Below are 19574 nucleotides of genomic sequence, written 5' to 3'. Positions count from 1 at the left end.
TCCTTTTGTCCATGACATCTGCCAAGGGCCCTATGTCTTCAAACGCCAAATCTGTGTGTCTGGAGACATGGGAGAAAGCGGCATCTAATTTGGGATTTTTATTCCAAAGGCATGCCAGGTCCTCTGAAAATGGGAATCTTCTTTTGAGGGATCTAGATAAAAAGGGCTTTCTTTCAGGATCCTGCCACTCCTTTTTAACGGTTTCCATTAGAACTTCATGCACTGGAAACACCCTTCTCTTTGGTTCCCCTAAACCCGAATACATTTGGTCATGAAGGGTTAGGGGCTTCTTATCCGCCTGGATACCGAGGGTTGTATAAATCGCTTTTAAGAGGTCCTCTACCTCATCAAGGGATAATTTATATCTGGAGGCTTTCCTGGACCCCCCGTCCTGGTCCTCCCCCTCCTGGGAATCGGAAGAGGAACTGTCTGGAAGTTCCCTTCCTGTCCCCGAAGGGCCTGCAACCTCTGTCCCCCCCTGTAGTAGCAGGTTGAACCGGAGCTGAACTGTGCTAGAGGTGGGGTTGTATCCTGGGGAGCTGGACCCGTGGGAAGCTGAAATTTTTCAAAAAGGGATCTAAAAGCAGAGAAGGTGGCCGAGAGCTCTTTGACTGAAGCTGCTAGTCCTGACTCCTGTTCAGATTCCCTTTCCCTAACGAGGGAATCTATACAGCCTTTGCACAACACTTTTGTCCAAGATTCCCCTAAAATGTCCCTACAGGAGGCACACTTTTTTTTAGAGCTATGCGTAGACTTAGTTTTTTCCGTAGCTTTCTGAAATAAGTAAAAATGGAAAAAAACAGAAGAGAGAAAAAGTCAATACAAAGCTCGGGATACAACCCTGGGAGTGCACTAGAGCCATACATTGGGGTGGGGGGATCCTAGATAGAGAGTACCCCTCCCCAGGGTGCTCTTACCTTAGGAATGCTGGAGATCGTGTCTGTTGGTTGAGCCTCAGCTTCCGACATGACTGCAGGTGGCTGCTTACTAGAGTTTCACGCTGCCTGTGCGCGTACCAAACTCATCTCCAGCTTGTGCCTGGCCCTCCTATCAGCTCCACGACCCGGAAGTCGATCGTATTCGAGGTCAAGCCTTCGTTTTCTGCTGGAAACGACGTCGCCCGGCCCGCTCGGTTCAAAGAAAAAAAGGGCGGACTGTACCCTTGTACAGGGAAATCTTTCGAACGGCTTGCCAGCTGTGTCCCTGTAGACGCGCTCGACTAGGAAGGGGTGGCAACACCTGGTGAGATAAGTAGACCGAACATCCGAACGGTTTGAACCCAGCTTTCTCCTAATGAAGCCCCTGCTTCTTTCAACCGGGTTCTTGACGAAAAGAATGGCCACAGCCTCCCCGACTGATCGGCCTGGTCCCTGCACAGTGTCTCCCCGCCAGAGGAAACACTAATAACGGAGGTCCGGCAGGGGAAATAAGAATTTATGGGCTGTCGCAGTGTTTCCAGAGGAAGAGGAGGAGTCTAGCTCTCATAGTGGCTGTCCTGAAAGACGATTAGGGAAATCACAGATTATGGACTAATCAACCCAGGCTCTAGTTACAATGGAAAGTTCTATTTTGAATCAATGGTTACCAAACACGCTTGCCTACTGCACTCCTTGGAGCATTTGTTAAAATTATATTATACAAGCTACCCCATAGCAGATTTACCAATTAGGGCAAGAGGACACTAAAAGGTATCCAAGTACACAACAGGAGCGTGCAGCAGCCAATGTATAATCAATGGACTTCAGCCTCAGTCCATTATCCATAGGGTGACGCTCATGAACTTGCACTGCCCCTACACTAAAGGGCTTATATCATAATTTAACTGTGGGCAAAGCACTCCCTATAGCCAAGTGGCTACTTTAAGTCCTATGTATCCAATCCCAGGTAAACCAATATAGTGTCACTTAAATTTGCTGGTTGTAAACTGTTATAATCTTTGCCTGAACTCAGGCCTTAATTAACCATGGGCTGGTAAGGTTACCCTGGATTGATTATCCTATGGTTTCTTAGTGTCAACGCATTGTTGGCAACTGCACGAGTGTCAGCGTGGTGCTATCCCAGGAGCAAGTGGTTTTAAAGGCAACGTTGTCGGTCCTTGATTTTAAATAGCAACTGGAGAATCGTTCTAGGTCTTTAATGGCAAAATGATGCCTTTTGATATTGATCTCAAAGTTAATCTATAACCTGGTTACACTGCTGTTGGTCTTCCAGTGAAACCACTGTACTGATATGTACCTCTGGTTTCAATTTTACTGTGTTTTTTGGCCTAGGAAGACCCCACCAGATGGCGAGACAGTAACTTTGATTATTCTGTGTATACATACTATTTTACGTTTTTGATATGGCCACAAAGTGGGCAATTAGTTGCTGCCAGTTTGTATGCACGAAACCACAGCAACACTGGCCCATTTAGGGTCTGCTGGAAGCTCCAATCACATGTAACCACTCGGACGAGTAGAAAAATAAACAGACAGAAGCTGTGCATAGTAACCAATCAGCTTGTTCAGTTAAACTTTGACACTGGTCAAAGGCCAGGTTCACACTGGTACAACACCACAGGTAAAAGCATTTGGCAATACCTTCTTCCCCCTCACTCCTTTTTCTCCCCTCTGTGTCCAGCATCTATTCATTTTGTAATTCACGTTTTATTAGACCTCTGCATATGTAACTGTTCCTGATGAGTGGATATTCTCCACAAAACACGTAGAGCCCCAGGCCTTATGCTGCACCATAACCATGCGATTGAGATTCCATAATATGAAATTTTACCATCAATTATTACCATTAACAGAATCATGTCATCCATGAATTGGAACGATTGTATTACCATATACCAATTTATTACCCATTGAGTGGTCGTGAATGTCATTATGCATAATTGCTACGGTGCTACTTATTTTTACCATGTTAACTCCGTTATTTAATGAATATCTTTTTGGAATCCATTTTCAGGTGATTTTACATTTTTTATTTTCTTAGCTGTGCTTAATTTAAAGTCTAAATCTATTCTTTCAATTGATGTTATCCTACTTTGCACTGCAACATCAGTCCTACTTTCATCAGAGTTGAATGAATAGGATAAGATTTTGCTCCGACTGAGATAGTCTGACTTGTCCTTTGACCAATCAAAACAATCCCAGTGACAAATTCCTTTTACTGCTGCTGTAATCACCATGTCGGATGTCACAAGTCAGATGGTTAGGACAAGGATCCTACTTCAATGATATGCAATGGGTTGAAGTAGGACCAAAATAGAGCAGGAACCTTTTCCAGTTGGACTGACTTGTGTCAGACTAGTTAAGACGGCTCTCATAGGGAATCATCTAGACTCATCATATGACATGTGCGCCCAAAGTCAGAACGCATGTCATAGCAGTGTGAACCCAACCCTTAAAACCTGGAAGCTGATTGGTTACTATGCACAGCTACACCAGATTCTGTGCGCACCAGTTTTAGTAAATCTCCCCCACTATGTGCAGGCAGTGTTTAGAATGGCCAGTCTACCAATTCTCAAAAGCAGCTGCCCCCCTTTGGCCTTAAAGCTACAAAAGCAGTTCTCAAAACAAAATCTCAACTCTCATAAGCAACACAAAAGTCAATCTTTATTCAAAACAGTATTAATACATAACAATTTTTGTTACAATAAACGTGCTTTAAGAATTTAAATCTGAGCTGATCTAATCACATTATACAAAAAGTATAAATAATTGAACTGGCTCAGAATGGATACACCATCCACTGACTATTGGAGAACTTGTGAAATGTAAGAATGGTACTTTTTTGGAAGACAACATTAATCTACATATAAAAAAAAAAAAAAAAAAAAAAGTATGAAAACTGCACGTAAAAGAAAATTTTACATTTCTAACAAAAATGTCAAAGCCTAAAAAAATAATAAAAATGAAAAATAAAATAAAATCCATGACCAATGCGATTCCATGCTCTCACGCTTGCTGACAAGGTGGCCAAATAGTCTGCATCAACCATATTGGGCTGACCCCGTTTGTACTTACGGTTTGACAGAAGTGCCACTTGCTTTTCTTGGGTCTTTTTAAAACGTATGCTTATTTGGAGCCAGACTACCCTGCCATAGGGCTATTCCAAGCAATAAACTGTGCTTCATGTATAATAAAGAATAAAAACTGATTCTTTGCCAAAATAAATGTAACTGAACCCACTGGTGCAAATCAGAAATTACTCATTTAATAAAATGGCAGCTTTTTGGAGGTGAATTTCATACATAGGTAGTAATATATCATTGGCTACAGGCTGCTTAGGTGACCTTGTGTGTAATGTTCTGCTGTCTAGTGCTCAGTTTTATAAAGTATAGTTCATTCTACCCTGGCTGTTCCCAGAGAATTGCTGGTCAGCCATTCATTACATCAGAAAAGTACAGCAATAGGAGCAATATAGCTGACCAAACACCTTCCAATCGCCATTTAATCTTCTAGATCTTCCAAAACGATGGAATAGCCCTACCTAAACCATCCACTCAATTTGTACCTACTCAGGTAGGCTTTATAACTGTTGGAAGAGCTAAAGTGGATTGCTCAATTAGATTGCATAGTTTATGGCACTCTAATTGAGCAAGGTTCACAGATGTCCATAGTAGGGCTCTGGCGACAGTGATGATTCCACCCATCAGGTAACTTAAATTAATTCCCACCCAAAAATGGCAATAAATGGTGTTCATCACTAAACATGAGAATACTGTGCAGTAATATGTAGTTTTCATAGATTATGCAGGACATTCTCTCAAAGCATATAACTAGTAACACAGGAATTACATTAAAATAGATATTTAAAGCATTACATTTAGTACAAAATGTAGCAAAAAGCTGATTTTTTTGACACCCCTTGTTTTAGCTTACAAATCCTGCAGCAATTGAGGCAATGTGGATCCAATGTCTACCATCCACAAAATGAAAAGAGTACTTCAATAAATGTATGATATATGAATATTCTCTGGCAGTATTTTAAAACTGCTGTTTTGTTGGACTTGCCTCACCACATGCTTCATAATAAAGATAGCAAGTATAACATGTGATATTCACTAGTTTAGTAAATGTGGAAGAAAAGGAGTTCCAAGTCAGAGCCGTATCTAGCTGGGTGGAAGATGGGTGCAGCGGAATAAAAGGACCATAAAGCTCCGTACAACAATAGAGATGGATCCAAATAATGCCACAAGCTGGGTATTGGAGCACACAAGATATAGCAGAACAAAAAGATGTATACACCTGCAGGGCATGTGAACATTCTGAAGGTTCGGGGGGAAAAAAAAAAAAAAAATTCTACACATCTGCCAAGTCCTACTTAAAAATATAAAGAAAAGAAAACTATTTCCATCCCATAATAAAACCCTTTTGAGATCTCCTAGGTTATTTTTACACACCTCTCCCTCCTTACCATTATATATTGTGCAGTGGACAGTTTCAGATTTAACGGGTAGAATTTTATATTACTGTGCTATAAATCCCCACACATGTTAAAGGGGTATGCATCTGTATGCTGTAAAGGGGGAACCTAGATACCGGATAAAGTCATGCTTTGTCCAGAACACTGAATTCTAAGAAAACCTCACAGGTACATGGAATATGTGGGATGCCATTTAATATCCAGTCAGAGCTCATACAGCCAGCCTACCAGACAGAACTGACATAGGAAGAATACCAAAGAAATTAAAACCTTTAAGGATGATCCATAAAATGCCCATTTCTAAACGTTTGCCTAAATATTGTCTTTCGGCAACACTGAAAGGATGTATAGATTAGGACCAAAGTGGATGTTAAGTGCATCTGTCCCCTTGAACACAATGTGACCCCACACAAAAATGATGGAAGCTACAGGGAAAAAAAAAAAAAAAAAAACTGGCGATATTTAGATAATACTTTACTACTTAGTAACTGCAAAGTTTCCCCCCCCCCAAATCTCAGCAGTAATGATCTGGCATCTAAATGTAAAAATCACTGTAACAAAGCTCATTAATGACTCATTTATGCACACTAGAATTAGGAATGTCCAGCATATTTATTTACTGTGGAATGCAAACAAAACTTCTGCACAAAGTGAGCATAAAAAAAAATATATATATGAATAAAACAATCATTTAAATGTGGTTACTGTATCGTATGAGCAGAAAGGGAAACAATCTCCACCTTTCACTTCCTTTTCTTCACATTTCCTGATGCATAGTTTTTCTTTTCTCTCTCTCAATCTTTAAATCAAAAGAATGAGAGCATAAGAAGCAGGTCCTGTGTTAGTGGAATGCAAAACGTGTCATCTCTTACCTGCAAGTAATGCAGAGGCAATACTAAACACGTTTAAGCAGCCAACTTGTGTGGCGGCAATTGTACCCCATAATGATATAGACCGATAGTGTTGAAAGCCACACACTGCATCCTAACACTAAGAATTCTTAGTCATACAGCTAGCAGGTCACATCAAAATGAGTCAGCTATTCCTATTTAACACAAAAAAAAAAAAAAAGAAAAAAAAAAAAAAAAAAGTGTAGTATTTCTAGTGTGAAGCTGGGTATATTCTGAAATACACAATTTTTATATGATGTAGTAGATTACGTTTCTCTTTAAAACATGGCACCATTTAACTAGCAACAATCTTCAAAAAATGGTAGAGCAACACTCAAAGTACACACTGGGTGATTAGTCTCGCTTCAAGCTCAGAAGGCCTCCCAAAAGGGGGAAAAGGCCTTCAAATCTCTATTCCTTTGGATTTTGCATATGATGTTTTTTTTGCATATGTCACTGCAATAACTGAGCAAGCTTCGGTTTGTGTTTTAACATGCATTCAACTAGATATGGATTGAAATGACTTTATAACTCCCTTTTTTATCATTAGAATTAGCTAAAAAAAAAAAATTGCAAGACTGTCCACAAAACAGGATTTTCATATTAAGACAACCACTAGAGTCCCAAGATGTTAAGATATGCAATAATGGAAATCTTCGAATCCTGAATTAGTGTTAGGCAAAGTGTTGAGAGAATTCAGAAGGAAGAAACTTCTTGCTGGAGGCAGGAATGCTTCAGCACCAACTAATGAGCCTCTTTCTTGCTTGCATATCTTCCATCTTTAAACCTGCAAGAAAAAAAGTTTTTTTAATCTATGAAAAAAAAATATATATATATATATATATATATATATATATATATATATATATATATATATATATATATATATATATATATATATATATATATATATATATATATATATATATATATATATATATATATCCATCCATTGGACACTACACTTACAGGGGGGACAGGGGACGGAGGTGTTACAATCTAACATAAGGAAGCAAAGCCCTGCCTATACCAAGATGTCTACCACCACACAGAGCAGAACAAGGAATGATAATTCAGTAAAAGATCAGATATAAGAAAGCCACGGGCAGAACTGGCAATTAGCCATTTTCCATCTATCCTTTGAGCTGTGTTAAAGAGCTCCAGACTGGGAAAAATAGGATTCTAAAACAACTTACCTGTAAAATCCTTTTCTTCGAGTACATCACGGGACACAGAGCACCATAGTAATCACCATGTGGGTATATAGGTACCTTCAAGTGATGGACACTGGTATACTCAGGACAGGAAGTTCACTCCCTATATAACCCCTCCTCCTACCAGGAGTGCCTCAGTTTTTGTAGCAAAGAAATATACCTAAAGCCCAGAAAGAGGGGGAGGGACCTCTGCCCTGTGATGTACTCCAAGAACCCCATTTTCTTTATTGTACATCATGGGACACAGAGCACTATAGTATAATAATCACTATGTGGGACATCACATAGTAATGCTATTTGAGGGGATGGAGACATAACCATAGGGCACCCCAGACTTGGACTTACACTGCACCCAAAAGGAGATATCCTTATGCCTTCTTATATTCACCAAATGTCATCAGGTGGATGTATGTACTGAAGACCAAGTTGCGGCCTTACAGATCTGAGCCAAGAAGGCCTGATGACGCACTGCCCAAGCACTAACTGCCCTGGTAGAGTGCACTTTGACTTGAAAAAGGTGGAATCTTACCCCTTAAGTCATAAGTCTGAATTATAAAAAAAACTTACCGAATCCAGAGAATCCAGTAGACAGCGGCACGCAGGCACACTATCGCCGTTAGCAGCAGCATGCCGTTATGTCATGCCATATGTCGTTAGTGGCGGCTCCCGTGCGCATGCGCGGGAGCGACGTCATCGCTGCTCCGGCCGAGGCAGCGATACCCAGAAGATACACTCCGTGCTACAGGGGACAGCAGTGACATCACTGGCTCCTGTGTCAGGTAAGTGACACATAATGGGCTACTACGCAATGCATAGTAGCCCATTATGCTTTACCTTTGCAGGGAGACAAAGAAGTAAACCCATCAGGGTTTACTTCCTCTTTAACCACTTCAATACCGGGCCTATTCTGGCACTCCTCTCCTATATGTAAAAATTCATAATTTTTTTGCGAGAAAATTACTCAGAACTAGGGGTGTACCGAAACTGAAAATGAAAAATGCACTAGGCCGGAAACGACAGATACTGAAACTTATTTTTAGAAAAATATTTTTAAACAGGACATGGTCAGAGACTGGTGACATAGTACAGGAGATGGTAAGAGACTGCGGACATGATACAAGAGATCAGTGCAGCCTCACCTGTGTCCCCAGTGGTGCAGCCAGCCCTTGTGCAGGGGGGGGGGGGAAGAGAGGAGAGCCACCGCCTGGGTGATTTGAGCGTCGGAAACATCACAGCTTTCATTTCAATAGCTGTGTTTCGCTCGCCGTCACATACAGCCCCCACCCTGTCTGGGCACTTTGAAAGACAGATCACCCATCCAATCCTGACGGGTGACCCGGACAAGGGGGAGGGGCCGTTTGATGGCACACGGCGGTGAACACACAGCTATTGAAATGAAAGCTGTGATGCTCCCGGCTCTCTAATCAACCAGGCGGCTCTCCTCTTCTGCACTATAGGATATAGCAACCAAGAACACCAACTTCATTTCAGAAGGACCAGGGGAATGAGCTATATCGGTTAAAATGGCTGACTAAAGAATGTGACGCAAGCGGTCTTTAAATAAGATCGATAAAGCTGAGACATAGTACTTAATAGTAGGCCAATTTCATCTCTAATTGTAGAAAAGGCAAGAATTCTGCCCGATATACTTCTGAGGGTGCCAACCCTTGGAGTCACACCAGGAAACATAAGCCCTCCAGACTCTAATATATAGTTCTGGAAGTTGGCTTCCTTGGATTAAACAAAGTAGAGATAACTGACCTGGAAAGAACAAGTTTTTTTCAGAATGTGGGTTTCAATAGCCAAGGCGTTAAATTAAGAGTTCGTAAGGTAGAATGGAATATCGGCCCCTGTGAAAGTAGGTCTGACCATAATTGAAGGGACAATGGATCCAACACTGCCATCTTTACGGTTTCCAGTACGACCTTCTGGGCCATACTGGGGCTACCAGAATTACCGGCTTTCTTTCCAGCTTGATCCTGCAAAGAAGTTGTGGCAGCAACTGAATAGGGGGAATGCATAAATCAGTGAGAACTGATCCCACATGGTCACCAAAGCATCTGTTCCTCATGCAAGTGGATCCCTTGTCCTGGACACAAAGTTGACTGACTTCATGTTGAATCTGGACGCCAGAAGACCTACACCCAGAGTCCCCCATTTTTGGCAAACAGGCAAAAAAATGTCAGGGTGAAGTAACTATTCCCCCAGGAATAACTGATGGAGACTCAGGTAGTCCGCCTGCCAATTCTCTACTCCTGGAATGAAGACTGCTGACAGGCACGGAACATTCCTTTCTGCCCAAGTTAGAATATAGTTCACCTTTCTCTGCGCGCCTCTTGGTGCCCCCTTGGTGATCGATATAGGTCACAAATATGGCATTGTCGGATTGGATCCTGACAGGACAATCTTATAACCAGAAAGTCCAGGCCTTCGGAGCCAAATCTCTAGGATGTTGATGGGCAAGGCTCTTTGGTTCTTGACCACTGTCCCTGGACATTTGTCTTCTCTAGCATTGCTGCACAGCCTGAAAGGCTGGCATCTTATTACCACCTTCCAGATGACTGGCCTGTAGGATTTTTCTTTCAGCAGATTCTGGGTTAGTAACCAACTGAGGCTTTGGGACACCCTTGAGAACAGCCGCATTGGTAAGTCTAAAGCTGGAATAGTGTTGTTCCAAGCAGACAGGATACTGTTTTGTCTCGAATGGAACTGGGCATAGGGAACCGCTTTGAATGAAGCCACCATCTTTCCTAACATCCTCATGCAAAGGCATGAGGGACCTTTGGACCTGACCAGCTCTCTTATAGGGTTTATCTTTGCCTGAGGCAAGAACACCTTTTTCTGGGCTGTGTATGATCAGACCCAAGTACTCCAGCCTTTTTAGCGGTTTTAAAGGAAGACTTCTCTAGGAAGAGAATTCAACCCAGACGCTCCAGGTAACTGGTTGTAATGTGCACGCTTTGCTCCAAACGAGCCATTGACTGGTCTATTAGCAATAGATAGTCTAGGTATGCCAAAGCCATTATGCCCTGTGCCCTTAACCTGGCTAGAGGTGGGGCCAACACCTTTGTAAAGACCCAGGGTGCTGTAGCTAGCTCGAAAAGCAAGGCTACAAACTGAAAATGCTGCTGTTCTACCTCGAACTGCAGAAACATTTGGTGAGCAGGAAATATAGGGACATTCAGATATGCATCCCTGATGTTGATAGACGCCAGAAGTTCTCCTCCTTGTAGGATAGACACCACTGACCTGATCGACTCCATGTGAAGAGAGCGGATGATCAGGAACAGCTTTAGATTCTTTAAGATCTAGAATGGGTCTGACATCTCCATTTGGTTTTGGTACCATAAAAGAGGTTTGAATAAAACCCAAAACCTTGCTCTTCTGTGGGGATTTGTATGATCACCCCTTGAGCCAGTAATCGGTCCAGTGCCCAAAACAGAGATGGCCTTTTCCCTGGATCTTTGGGAACATTTGACCACAGAAAACGAGACTGTGGAAACTTCCAAAATTCTAGTTTGTACCCTAGAGACACCGTGGAGAAGACCCATCTGTCCTGAATTTCCTCTTGCCAGACTTCCGAGTATTACAGAAGTCTTCCCCCCCACTCTGGAGAGGGGGAGCGCCCCGCCATATGAAGCTTTAGCATTCTGCTTTGCAGATTTCCACCCCCAGGACTTTTGTGCCTGGGCCTGACCCTGAGGCTTTCCTCTAGAGTCTGACGGCAGAGGCCGTCACCACTGCCTAGAGGATGCCCCTGGTGGAGGAGAAAGAGTCCACTTAAATGAAGGGCGTTTATACTTTTTCTTTTGACTTCCCACTAGAAATCATTTGGATGTATTTGTCCAAATCATCCCCAAATAGCCGATCCCCATGAAAAGGAAAACCAGTCAGGCCATTTGCATGGTGCTTCGGCTGACCAAATTTTTAACCACAGGATGCTACGCATGTGTACAAGCACAAGGCAGGAGGCCCGTGGAATAGAATCTTTTATGGAGTCTATGGCAAAACAAAATGCTTTTGGTAGTTCGCCAAATACCGGGCTTGTTGTGCAGGAACCTCCTTAAGGGTCTGTCTAAACTGGTCCTTTAGCGACCAACAGATGCCTATTGCAGAGACTGCAGGCTGAGTAACGGCACGTGCCGGGGGGGGGGGGGGAGGAGGATTTTAAACAAGAATTTCAACCTTTTACCTGTTAGTTCCTTAAGCATTTGTGCATTCTCTATTTGTGAATCGGCTTCGGGTGCAGGCGCCGGCATTGTAAGGGAAACCATCAGTGAAGCTTTCACAGCTGGTTTCCTGCTGTGCATGTGCAAGCAGAGCTCCACTTTCTGAATAGTCCCATAGTCTTCTGAGCATGTGCGCCCCCGTCCCACAGGACTTGAAAGCGGAGCTCCACCCAAAAGAGGAAGCTCTGCTTGTTCGCACCCCAACCCCCAGCCCCCCACTGCCACATTTGGCATTTTTTGACAGATGTCCGGCCCCACTTCTGGGTAATATTACTGTGGCAATCTGCTAGCATTTCCAGGCCCTCCCCCCAGAAATGCTAGGAGATTGCCGCTGCAATGTTACCTGGAAGTGGGAGAGGGCCCTGTCAAAAAAATGACAAATGTGACAGAAGGGCGGACAGTGCCAACAAGCACACCTTCCCCTTTTGGGTGGAGCTCTGCTTTAAAGTCCTCTAAGGATAGGTTCACATCACAGAAACTCAGCCCAAAAGTATTTTTACATGCATGTTTTTAATGCAACCCCCCCCCCCCCCCCTCCACAAAAGTTCTTGATGTGTGCCGGTGCGTTATTCCGCAGTCCAGTACAGCTCTGTGGAGGGGGAGCCATGTAATAACTTTTTTCTGCTCTCGAACTGACTGCACTGGTGTGAGCTAAGCCATATCTGCTGTTCAGGTGTTTTTTTTCCCCTGCATTAAAAACACTGCACTGCCTCTGGTGTGAACTGGCCATCAAAATGTAAGATTCTGGAGGGTTTTTTATTTTTAAGGGTCCTTTAATTAAAATTATCAGAAAATTAAATTCAGAAATAAAAAAATACATACTGTACATAACCACCCATATTCCAAACACATGGCAGAAAAATTTAGAGTATCACAAACTTACACTGGTTGGTTAATCACCACTGTGGTGGGACATAACTATAAGTTGGTGTCCCTGGAGCCCGGTATGCAGGCATTGTGACTTGATGAGGAGCTACTGGTGTGGGTGAATGGGTGGTCAACAATGTACCTACAAAACAAAAACATTTCTATTAATAAATGCATTATCCAGATATAAGCATTGGTTCAGAATGGTGTGATTTGTTATGCGATTTGACAGTCCCAAATCACGAGTTGCATCTCATTGCCGACAATGGATCCATTCAAATCTCAAACTCATGGTGCAGCAAGTTTGAGAAAAAAATAAAAATAAAAAGGGTGCCGCACTATTTTTTTTTGGACACGTTTACTACCAGACTGAGGAAAGCCTGATCTAATAAAAAAAAAAAATAAAAAAAAAAAAAAAAGTGATGCTTGTCTGTTACATCGCCTCAGTTAAAACAAGATTGGATGGAAAGATGTAAATGTACCTGCTGACATCGCCATGGTGGTCCCAGCTACCATTCCCATAGTCACCCCACTACCTCGAGGAGGGGGGAGGGGTGCAGGATACATAGTTGCAGGCATTCCATTTGGTTGCACAACAGTGGTGTGATGGATTACGTGTGGAGGAGCTGCGTACAGAGGTTGTGTGTAATATGTTCCTTGCTGTAAAAATAAACAAAAAGACAAACCTTAGATGCAGACCATTTCGAAAACGAGAAATACCTGACTACATGAAGAAAAAACGCATTTCTAAATGTGGGCACACATTTTACAATCTAATTGTAAATTCACCTGGAGTTCTCAAATCTTTCTAGACCTGCCAACAAATCTATTTAGGGCCTTTCGAATAAAATATAAATAGATATCTGCAAAGGCAGGCTCTCACTACATAGCTGCAGGTAAAATTAAGGCTCCATAAGCAGCCTGTGCTGAACTTCCCTGCCGAAATGAAATGCTGCCGAAGCCCACCTATCCTGAGACAGCTTGGCAAGGATTACACTTTAAGTCCAGATCTGCATAGGCCTCAGGCGTCTTCTGTGCAGCAGGGTTGGGGCATAGAGTGTCACTTGTGCCCCCATACCTAGCATTTTTCTTGGTTCTGCAGGGAAAGTTAGCATACACCACCTTAAGAAGCCCGATATGCAACAAATCTGTTTTAGTATGGGTAAAGCATGTGTCTATTTTATAGTAAACATTATGATTCGCCCATTACATGATATAAATTATCAAATCACAGCAATAAACATTAACAAAAAAAAAAAAAAAAAAAAAACACACCACCGAGATTTTCCCATTAACTATCCCTTTAGAGAAAGGTTCTTAAAGTTTATAAAAATTACCTGTGCATATGGATTTTGCTGAGGATAGGCACTTCGTACTGGATATACTGCAGTCTGGTAAGGATTTGGGGAAGAAGAATAAGGTGGCACAGCCCCGCTGGTGGGAGAACATGATACTTTGTATGGCGTTCCTGTTGTATATCCTTTAACAACAAACAAGAACAATTAGGACAGAATTTCTGATCCTGTATTGCTATGAATGAGTTGAAATACAGTTTGATTACTGATGTACCTTTGTTTGCATTTTTTAGTTAACATTTATCTCATCCAAATTTAAGGACGAGATCTAAAAATCATTGCTAAAATAGGATTTTTGTACTCACCGCAAAATACTTCTCTGAAGTTCATTGACAGACACAGCATCTTTAATCTTGACCTTTGGGTTATAATCGCCACCTTCAGGAGAGGACTAGGCAGAACATGTAAAAAACAGAAAATCTGCACAGTACTGCCCAGGGGGCGGTCCTACTGGCTATAACCACTCACTCTGCTTCTAGCAGTTCAGTTAGTCAAAAAGCAGTACAAACATAAAAAGGAGGGGTGGGTGCTGTGTCCATCAATGAACTTCAGAGAAAAGGATTTTACGGTCAGTACAAAAATACTATTTTCTCTTTCATTCATTGACGGACACAGCATCTTCAATCTTGACGAGGGGTGGGAACAGCAAGAAAACAACTCCACCCATAACAACCAGAGCTCCCCAATGGAGGAGTTGCAACCTTAAACAGCTGCCTGCAAAACCTTGAAGCCGAAGCAAGCATCAGAAGATGCGCTCACATCAACCTTGTAAAATTTAGTGACAGTGTGAACGGACGACCAGGTCCCCGCCTTACACACCTGTGAAACGGATGCTTGATGTCAGAAAGTCCAGGAGGCACCAACTGCCCTGGTCGAATGAGCAGCGACAGGAAAGGGGGCATCAGCCCCCTTAAGGCATAAGCCTGAACCCCGATCTGTGATCCGAGAAATGGTGGCCGACAAGACTGCCAGGCCCTTCCTTGGACCAGCCAATGATACAAACAGCGAATTTAACCTCCAAAAAAGGAGCCGTAGCAGACAGATACATCCGCAGAGCCCAGACCACGTCCAAGGAATGCAAAGCAACCTCTTTGGGATGTGATGGCTGAGGACGGAAGCACAATGTCCTCATTTAGATGAAAGGCTGAAACAACCTTTGGAAGAAATGAAGGCTGCAGGCGCAGCACCGCCTTATCCTTGTGGAGAACCAAGTAGGGAGACTTGCATGACAAGACTGCCAACTCAGAAACCCTCCTGGCAGATGTAATAGCCACTAGAAAGACTACTACTTTCTGAGAGAGTGTCAATAAGGGAATCTCCCTAATATTTTCAAACGGCGGTTTCTGAAGCACCAGGAGCACCAGATTCAAATCCCATGGAGACAGCAGTGGTCGAAGCAGAGGGGGCCCATGTCGAACCCCCTGCACAAATGTAGTCCAATGAATGAGTCACCAAGAGGTAAAAATAAATAAAAAGGAGTCAAAGCCGATACCTGCCCCTTAATGGTGCTTAAAATGGAAGTAAACCCTTCCAAACAACTTTGACCTACAGGTAAGCCTAGATTAAGGCTTACCTGTAGGTCCAAGTAATATCTCCTAAACCTATATGGTTTAGGAGATATTTGCCCGAAAATGGGCACCGCTGTCTACGGCGCATGCGCCGTAGACAGCGGCGCGCAGGCGCACTAAATGCAGCAAGTCCAAGAATGGATTTGCCTAATTTGTCGACTCCCGTGCGCATGCGCGGGAGTGACGTCATCGCGGCTCCGCCGAATGGCAGCGTCGGAGCTCCGAGACGCGACTCCCGTGCGCATGCGCGGGAGTGACGTCATCGCGGCTTCTCCGCTGTCATTCGTCGGAGCTGCGAGAGACGCCACAACCAAGATGGATGCGGCGGACTACAGGTGACAGCGGCGACTTCGCTGGCTCCTGTGTCAGGTAAGTGACACATAATGAGCTACTATGCGATGCATAGTAGTCCATTATGCTTTACCTTTGCAGGGAAAAAAAGAGGAAGTAAACCCATCAGGGTTTACTTCCTCTTTAATGCAAGTTTCTGATCCACTCCTCGCTGCAAAAACAGAAGGATCCGGAAACGGCATATGTACGTGGACGCCACCCCATCTCCTCACACATGGAGATGTAGGCCTTCCAGGTACGATGATAAATCTTCAGGGAAGATTACTTCTGTGCCCTCAGCATAGTGGAGATTACCGAATCTGACAGACCTTGATCCCTTAGCACCTGGCTTTCAACAGCCATGCTGTTAAAACCAGCAATGGTAAAGCTGGATGAAGTACCGGAACTCTTGCATCAGCAGCCGCCAAGGAACATCTGCCACCATTCGTACTATGTCGGCGTACCAAGGACACGGAGGCCAATCTGGGACAATCAGAATCCCCTGGGCCTCCACTCTGCGAAGCAGACATGGTAGAAGTTTGAGTGGTGGTGGTGGGGGTTGGGGCATAAGTCAGCCGATAATGCCCCCATGGAGCCACCAACGCATCTGCCGCTTTCGCCCAGGGATCTTTTGATCTGGCTACAAAACTCTGTACCTTCTGATTGAGTCAAGAAGCCAAGAGATCCACCTCTGGTGTGCCCCACCTTAGGCAAAGGAGCCAAAAACACATCCAGATGCAGCATCCATTCCCCTTGGTCCAGCATCTGACGACTTAGGCAGTCTGCCTGTCAGTTTTCAGTTTTCTGCCCACCGCAGGATGTGAGCGACCTCCAGTCCTGAAGCCAAGCTACTTGCTTCTCGATGGTTGACATACGCCACCAGCTGGGCGTTGTCTGACTGGATCTGGACCAGACACCCCTGCGGCCTCTGTGACCATGTTGAGAGGCACCACCTGATCGCCCGAAGCTCCAGCACACTGATCGGCAGGCGGGATTCTTCTTGCATCCAGTGATCCTGGGCCGACTGTATGCCTCAAACTGGTCAGGCTGGCGTCCGTTGTGATCACCAGCCAATGAAGAGGAAGGAACGACTTCCCGGACCGAAGGGCTGGAGACCTCAGCCACCAGAGTAGGGAATCCCTGACTAGCTGGCTCACACGAAATTTGACAATCCGGGGATAATGGAGATTTGTCCCATTTGGACAGGATCTCTTTCTGCAAGACTCGAGTGTGGAATTGAACATACGGTACCGCCTCGACAGTGGCTACCATGAGACCCAGGACTCGCATACAAAAAACGCAGCAACGACCACCTGCGGGACACCAACAACTTCACTGCAGCTTGAAGAGTCTGCAACTTATCCAAAGGGAGAAAGACTCTCTCCTCTGAGGAGTCCAGAACCAAGCCGAGGTACTCTGGGCGTTAAATCGGCACCAACACCGACTTATGGAGGTTCAATACCCAACCAAGCTCGGAGAGTCTGCATGGTGATCGTCACATCCTCCCTTAATGTGGAAGCTTCTCTCAGAAGGAGGTTGGTCTTAGCCAGGACACATCAGTATTGTGTTTATTTTCCTTCACTTGGTATTAGAGCAGGAAAAGCAAGCTGGTGTGAAGAGACAAAGTGTATCCTGGCAATGACAGAACATTGCTTCCCTTAATAGGGCAGGAAAGAACAGACTGATGAAAAATGTATGCTTTTAAAGTAATCCTTTCATGAAGCTAAAGATCGTGGTGCAGCTCCATGAATGATGTTAGAACATACACATAGGGTTATTTATGAAAGGCAAATCCACTTTGCGCTGCAAGTGCACTTGGATGTGCAGTCACTCTAAATCTAAGGGGTAGATCTGAAATGAGTGGAAGCGCTGCTGATATTATCCAATCATTTAGAAGCTAAAAAGCGGTTTATTTTCCTTGCATGTCCCACTCAGATCTACAGCAACTTTACTTCCCAGTGCACTTGCAGTGCAAAGTGGATTTGCCTTTAGTAAATAACCCCCATAGCTTCAGTTTCCAACCCAAAGCAGACAGCTCCATGAATTGTAAACAGACACCCAAAAACTCAGTGCACAGGTACAACCCACCTTACAAATCAAATGCACCCCCTGCTTTATCATTATAACCTGGCAATGCAGTGGGGGGATGAAGAATTATAATTTCATGTAACACCAACAGTTTGCCCAGCACTTTATCAAAGTTTATTACTATTCATTTATTACACTTCAAATAAGTTATAAGGCTGGATTCACACCTGTGCATTTTTAGTGTTTTTTGCACTACAGTCCATATAACATGGTCCTATGGAACACGTACTGTAGTGTAAATCTGTAAAATGCATAGGTGTGAATCCAGCCTAATACAAATAAAAGACAAGAGGTAGGCCCTGTGCTTTGACTTTCAGATTAGGCACTTCAGTAGAGCCAGTAAAATTTGAATTGAGGCATTTTATTTCTGGCGGTGGCTGCAGACCGGACCATTTTGCTGGTCAAAGACCAGGCCACTTTTTGCGATTCGGCACTGCGTCGCTTTAACTGACAATTGCGCGGTCGTGCGACGTGGCTCCCAAACAAAATTGACGTCCTTTTTTTCCCACAAATAGAGCTTTCTTTTGGTGGTATTTGATCACCTCAGCGACAATTTTGAAAAAAAAAACGCATTATTTTTTACTTTGTTAGAAATAAATATCCCCCAAAAATATATAAAAAAAACTTTTTTTCCCTCAGTTTAGGCCGATACGTATTCTTTTACATTTTTTTTATTTTTTATTTTTTTACCAAAAATATCGCAATAAGCGATTGATTGGTTCGCGCAAAAGTTAGTGTTTACAAAATAGGGATAGTTTTATAGCATTTTTATTAATTTTTTATTATTATTATTTATTTATTTATTTATTTTTTACTAGTAACGCCGGCGATCAGCGATTTTTATTGTGACTGCGACATTGTGGGGGACCCATCGGACATTTTTGACACATTTTTGGGACCATTGTCATTTATACAGTAATCACTGCTATATAAATGCAGTGATTCCTGTGTAAATGACACTGGCAGTGAAGGGGTTAACCAGTGGGTGGCCGTGTAGGGGTTAAGTGTTCCTAGGGGTGTGCTACTAACTGTGGGGGGGTTGGGCTTTCATTTAGTGAACACTGATCTCTGCTCCAATCACATGGAACAGAGATCAACGTCACTAGTTGCTAGGCAGAATGGAGAAATGCTGTTTACACGGCATTTCCTCCATTCGGCCGCTCCGTGAGACGATCGCGGGGATGCCCGCGGCGATCGAGTCCACGGGTCCCGCGACCGGACTCACAGGGGTCCCGACCAGCGCGGGAGTGTGCCGCCAGCAGAGCGCTCCCGATGGCAGGGCGGCATTGAATATTGGACGTACCTGTACGCCAATATGCCTGCCCGTTCCATTCTGTCGACGTACATCGTCGTGCTCTGGTCGGGAAGTGGTTAACCTCATGGCAAGTTTAGGTCAACTACCTAAAAAACAGCAAGCACAACAAATCCATAGAGTAGGGGAAATCCTACACTCACTTCCATGTCTAGGAAACTTTGACCTTTAAGATGCAGAACCAGCACAATACTACTACTCCCTGTACTCCAGTAGTAGCTAGTTGGTTATATCTATAGACTTCAATTCTGGACAGCTGCAGAACAAATATGCTGGCTCTTCATACATGCAGGATAAAGGTCTCTG

General features: G+C 43.6%; 1 protein-coding gene across 1 annotated transcript in view; it reads right to left on the bottom strand.

Moving 5' to 3' along the window:
* Positions 1–3580: 3580 nt before the first annotated feature.
* The window catches only part of FAM168B (family with sequence similarity 168 member B), a 34879-nt gene continuing 18885 nt past the window's right edge, over positions 3581–19574 (bottom strand). Inside the window, exons 4-7 of the mRNA XM_077488363.1 lie at positions 13953–14095; positions 13098–13275; positions 12632–12757; positions 3581–7092 (exon numbers count right to left, since the gene is read on the bottom strand). Coding sequence (XP_077344489.1) covers positions 12645–12757; positions 13098–13275; positions 13953–14095 — 434 coding nt within the window. The 3' untranslated portion in view covers positions 3581–7092; positions 12632–12644. The remainder of the gene's footprint in view (positions 7093–12631; positions 12758–13097; positions 13276–13952; positions 14096–19574) is intronic.

This window comes from Lithobates pipiens, unplaced genomic scaffold (assembly GCF_037356315.1).
Source record: "Lithobates pipiens isolate NorthernLeopardFrog02 unplaced genomic scaffold, aLitPip1_a1.2 Scaffold_18, whole genome shotgun sequence".
Lineage (NCBI taxonomy): Eukaryota > Metazoa > Chordata > Amphibia > Anura > Ranidae > Lithobates > Lithobates pipiens.
Note: the sequence above shows the minus strand (reverse complement) of the source record. Positions and strands in the feature narration are given on the sequence as shown.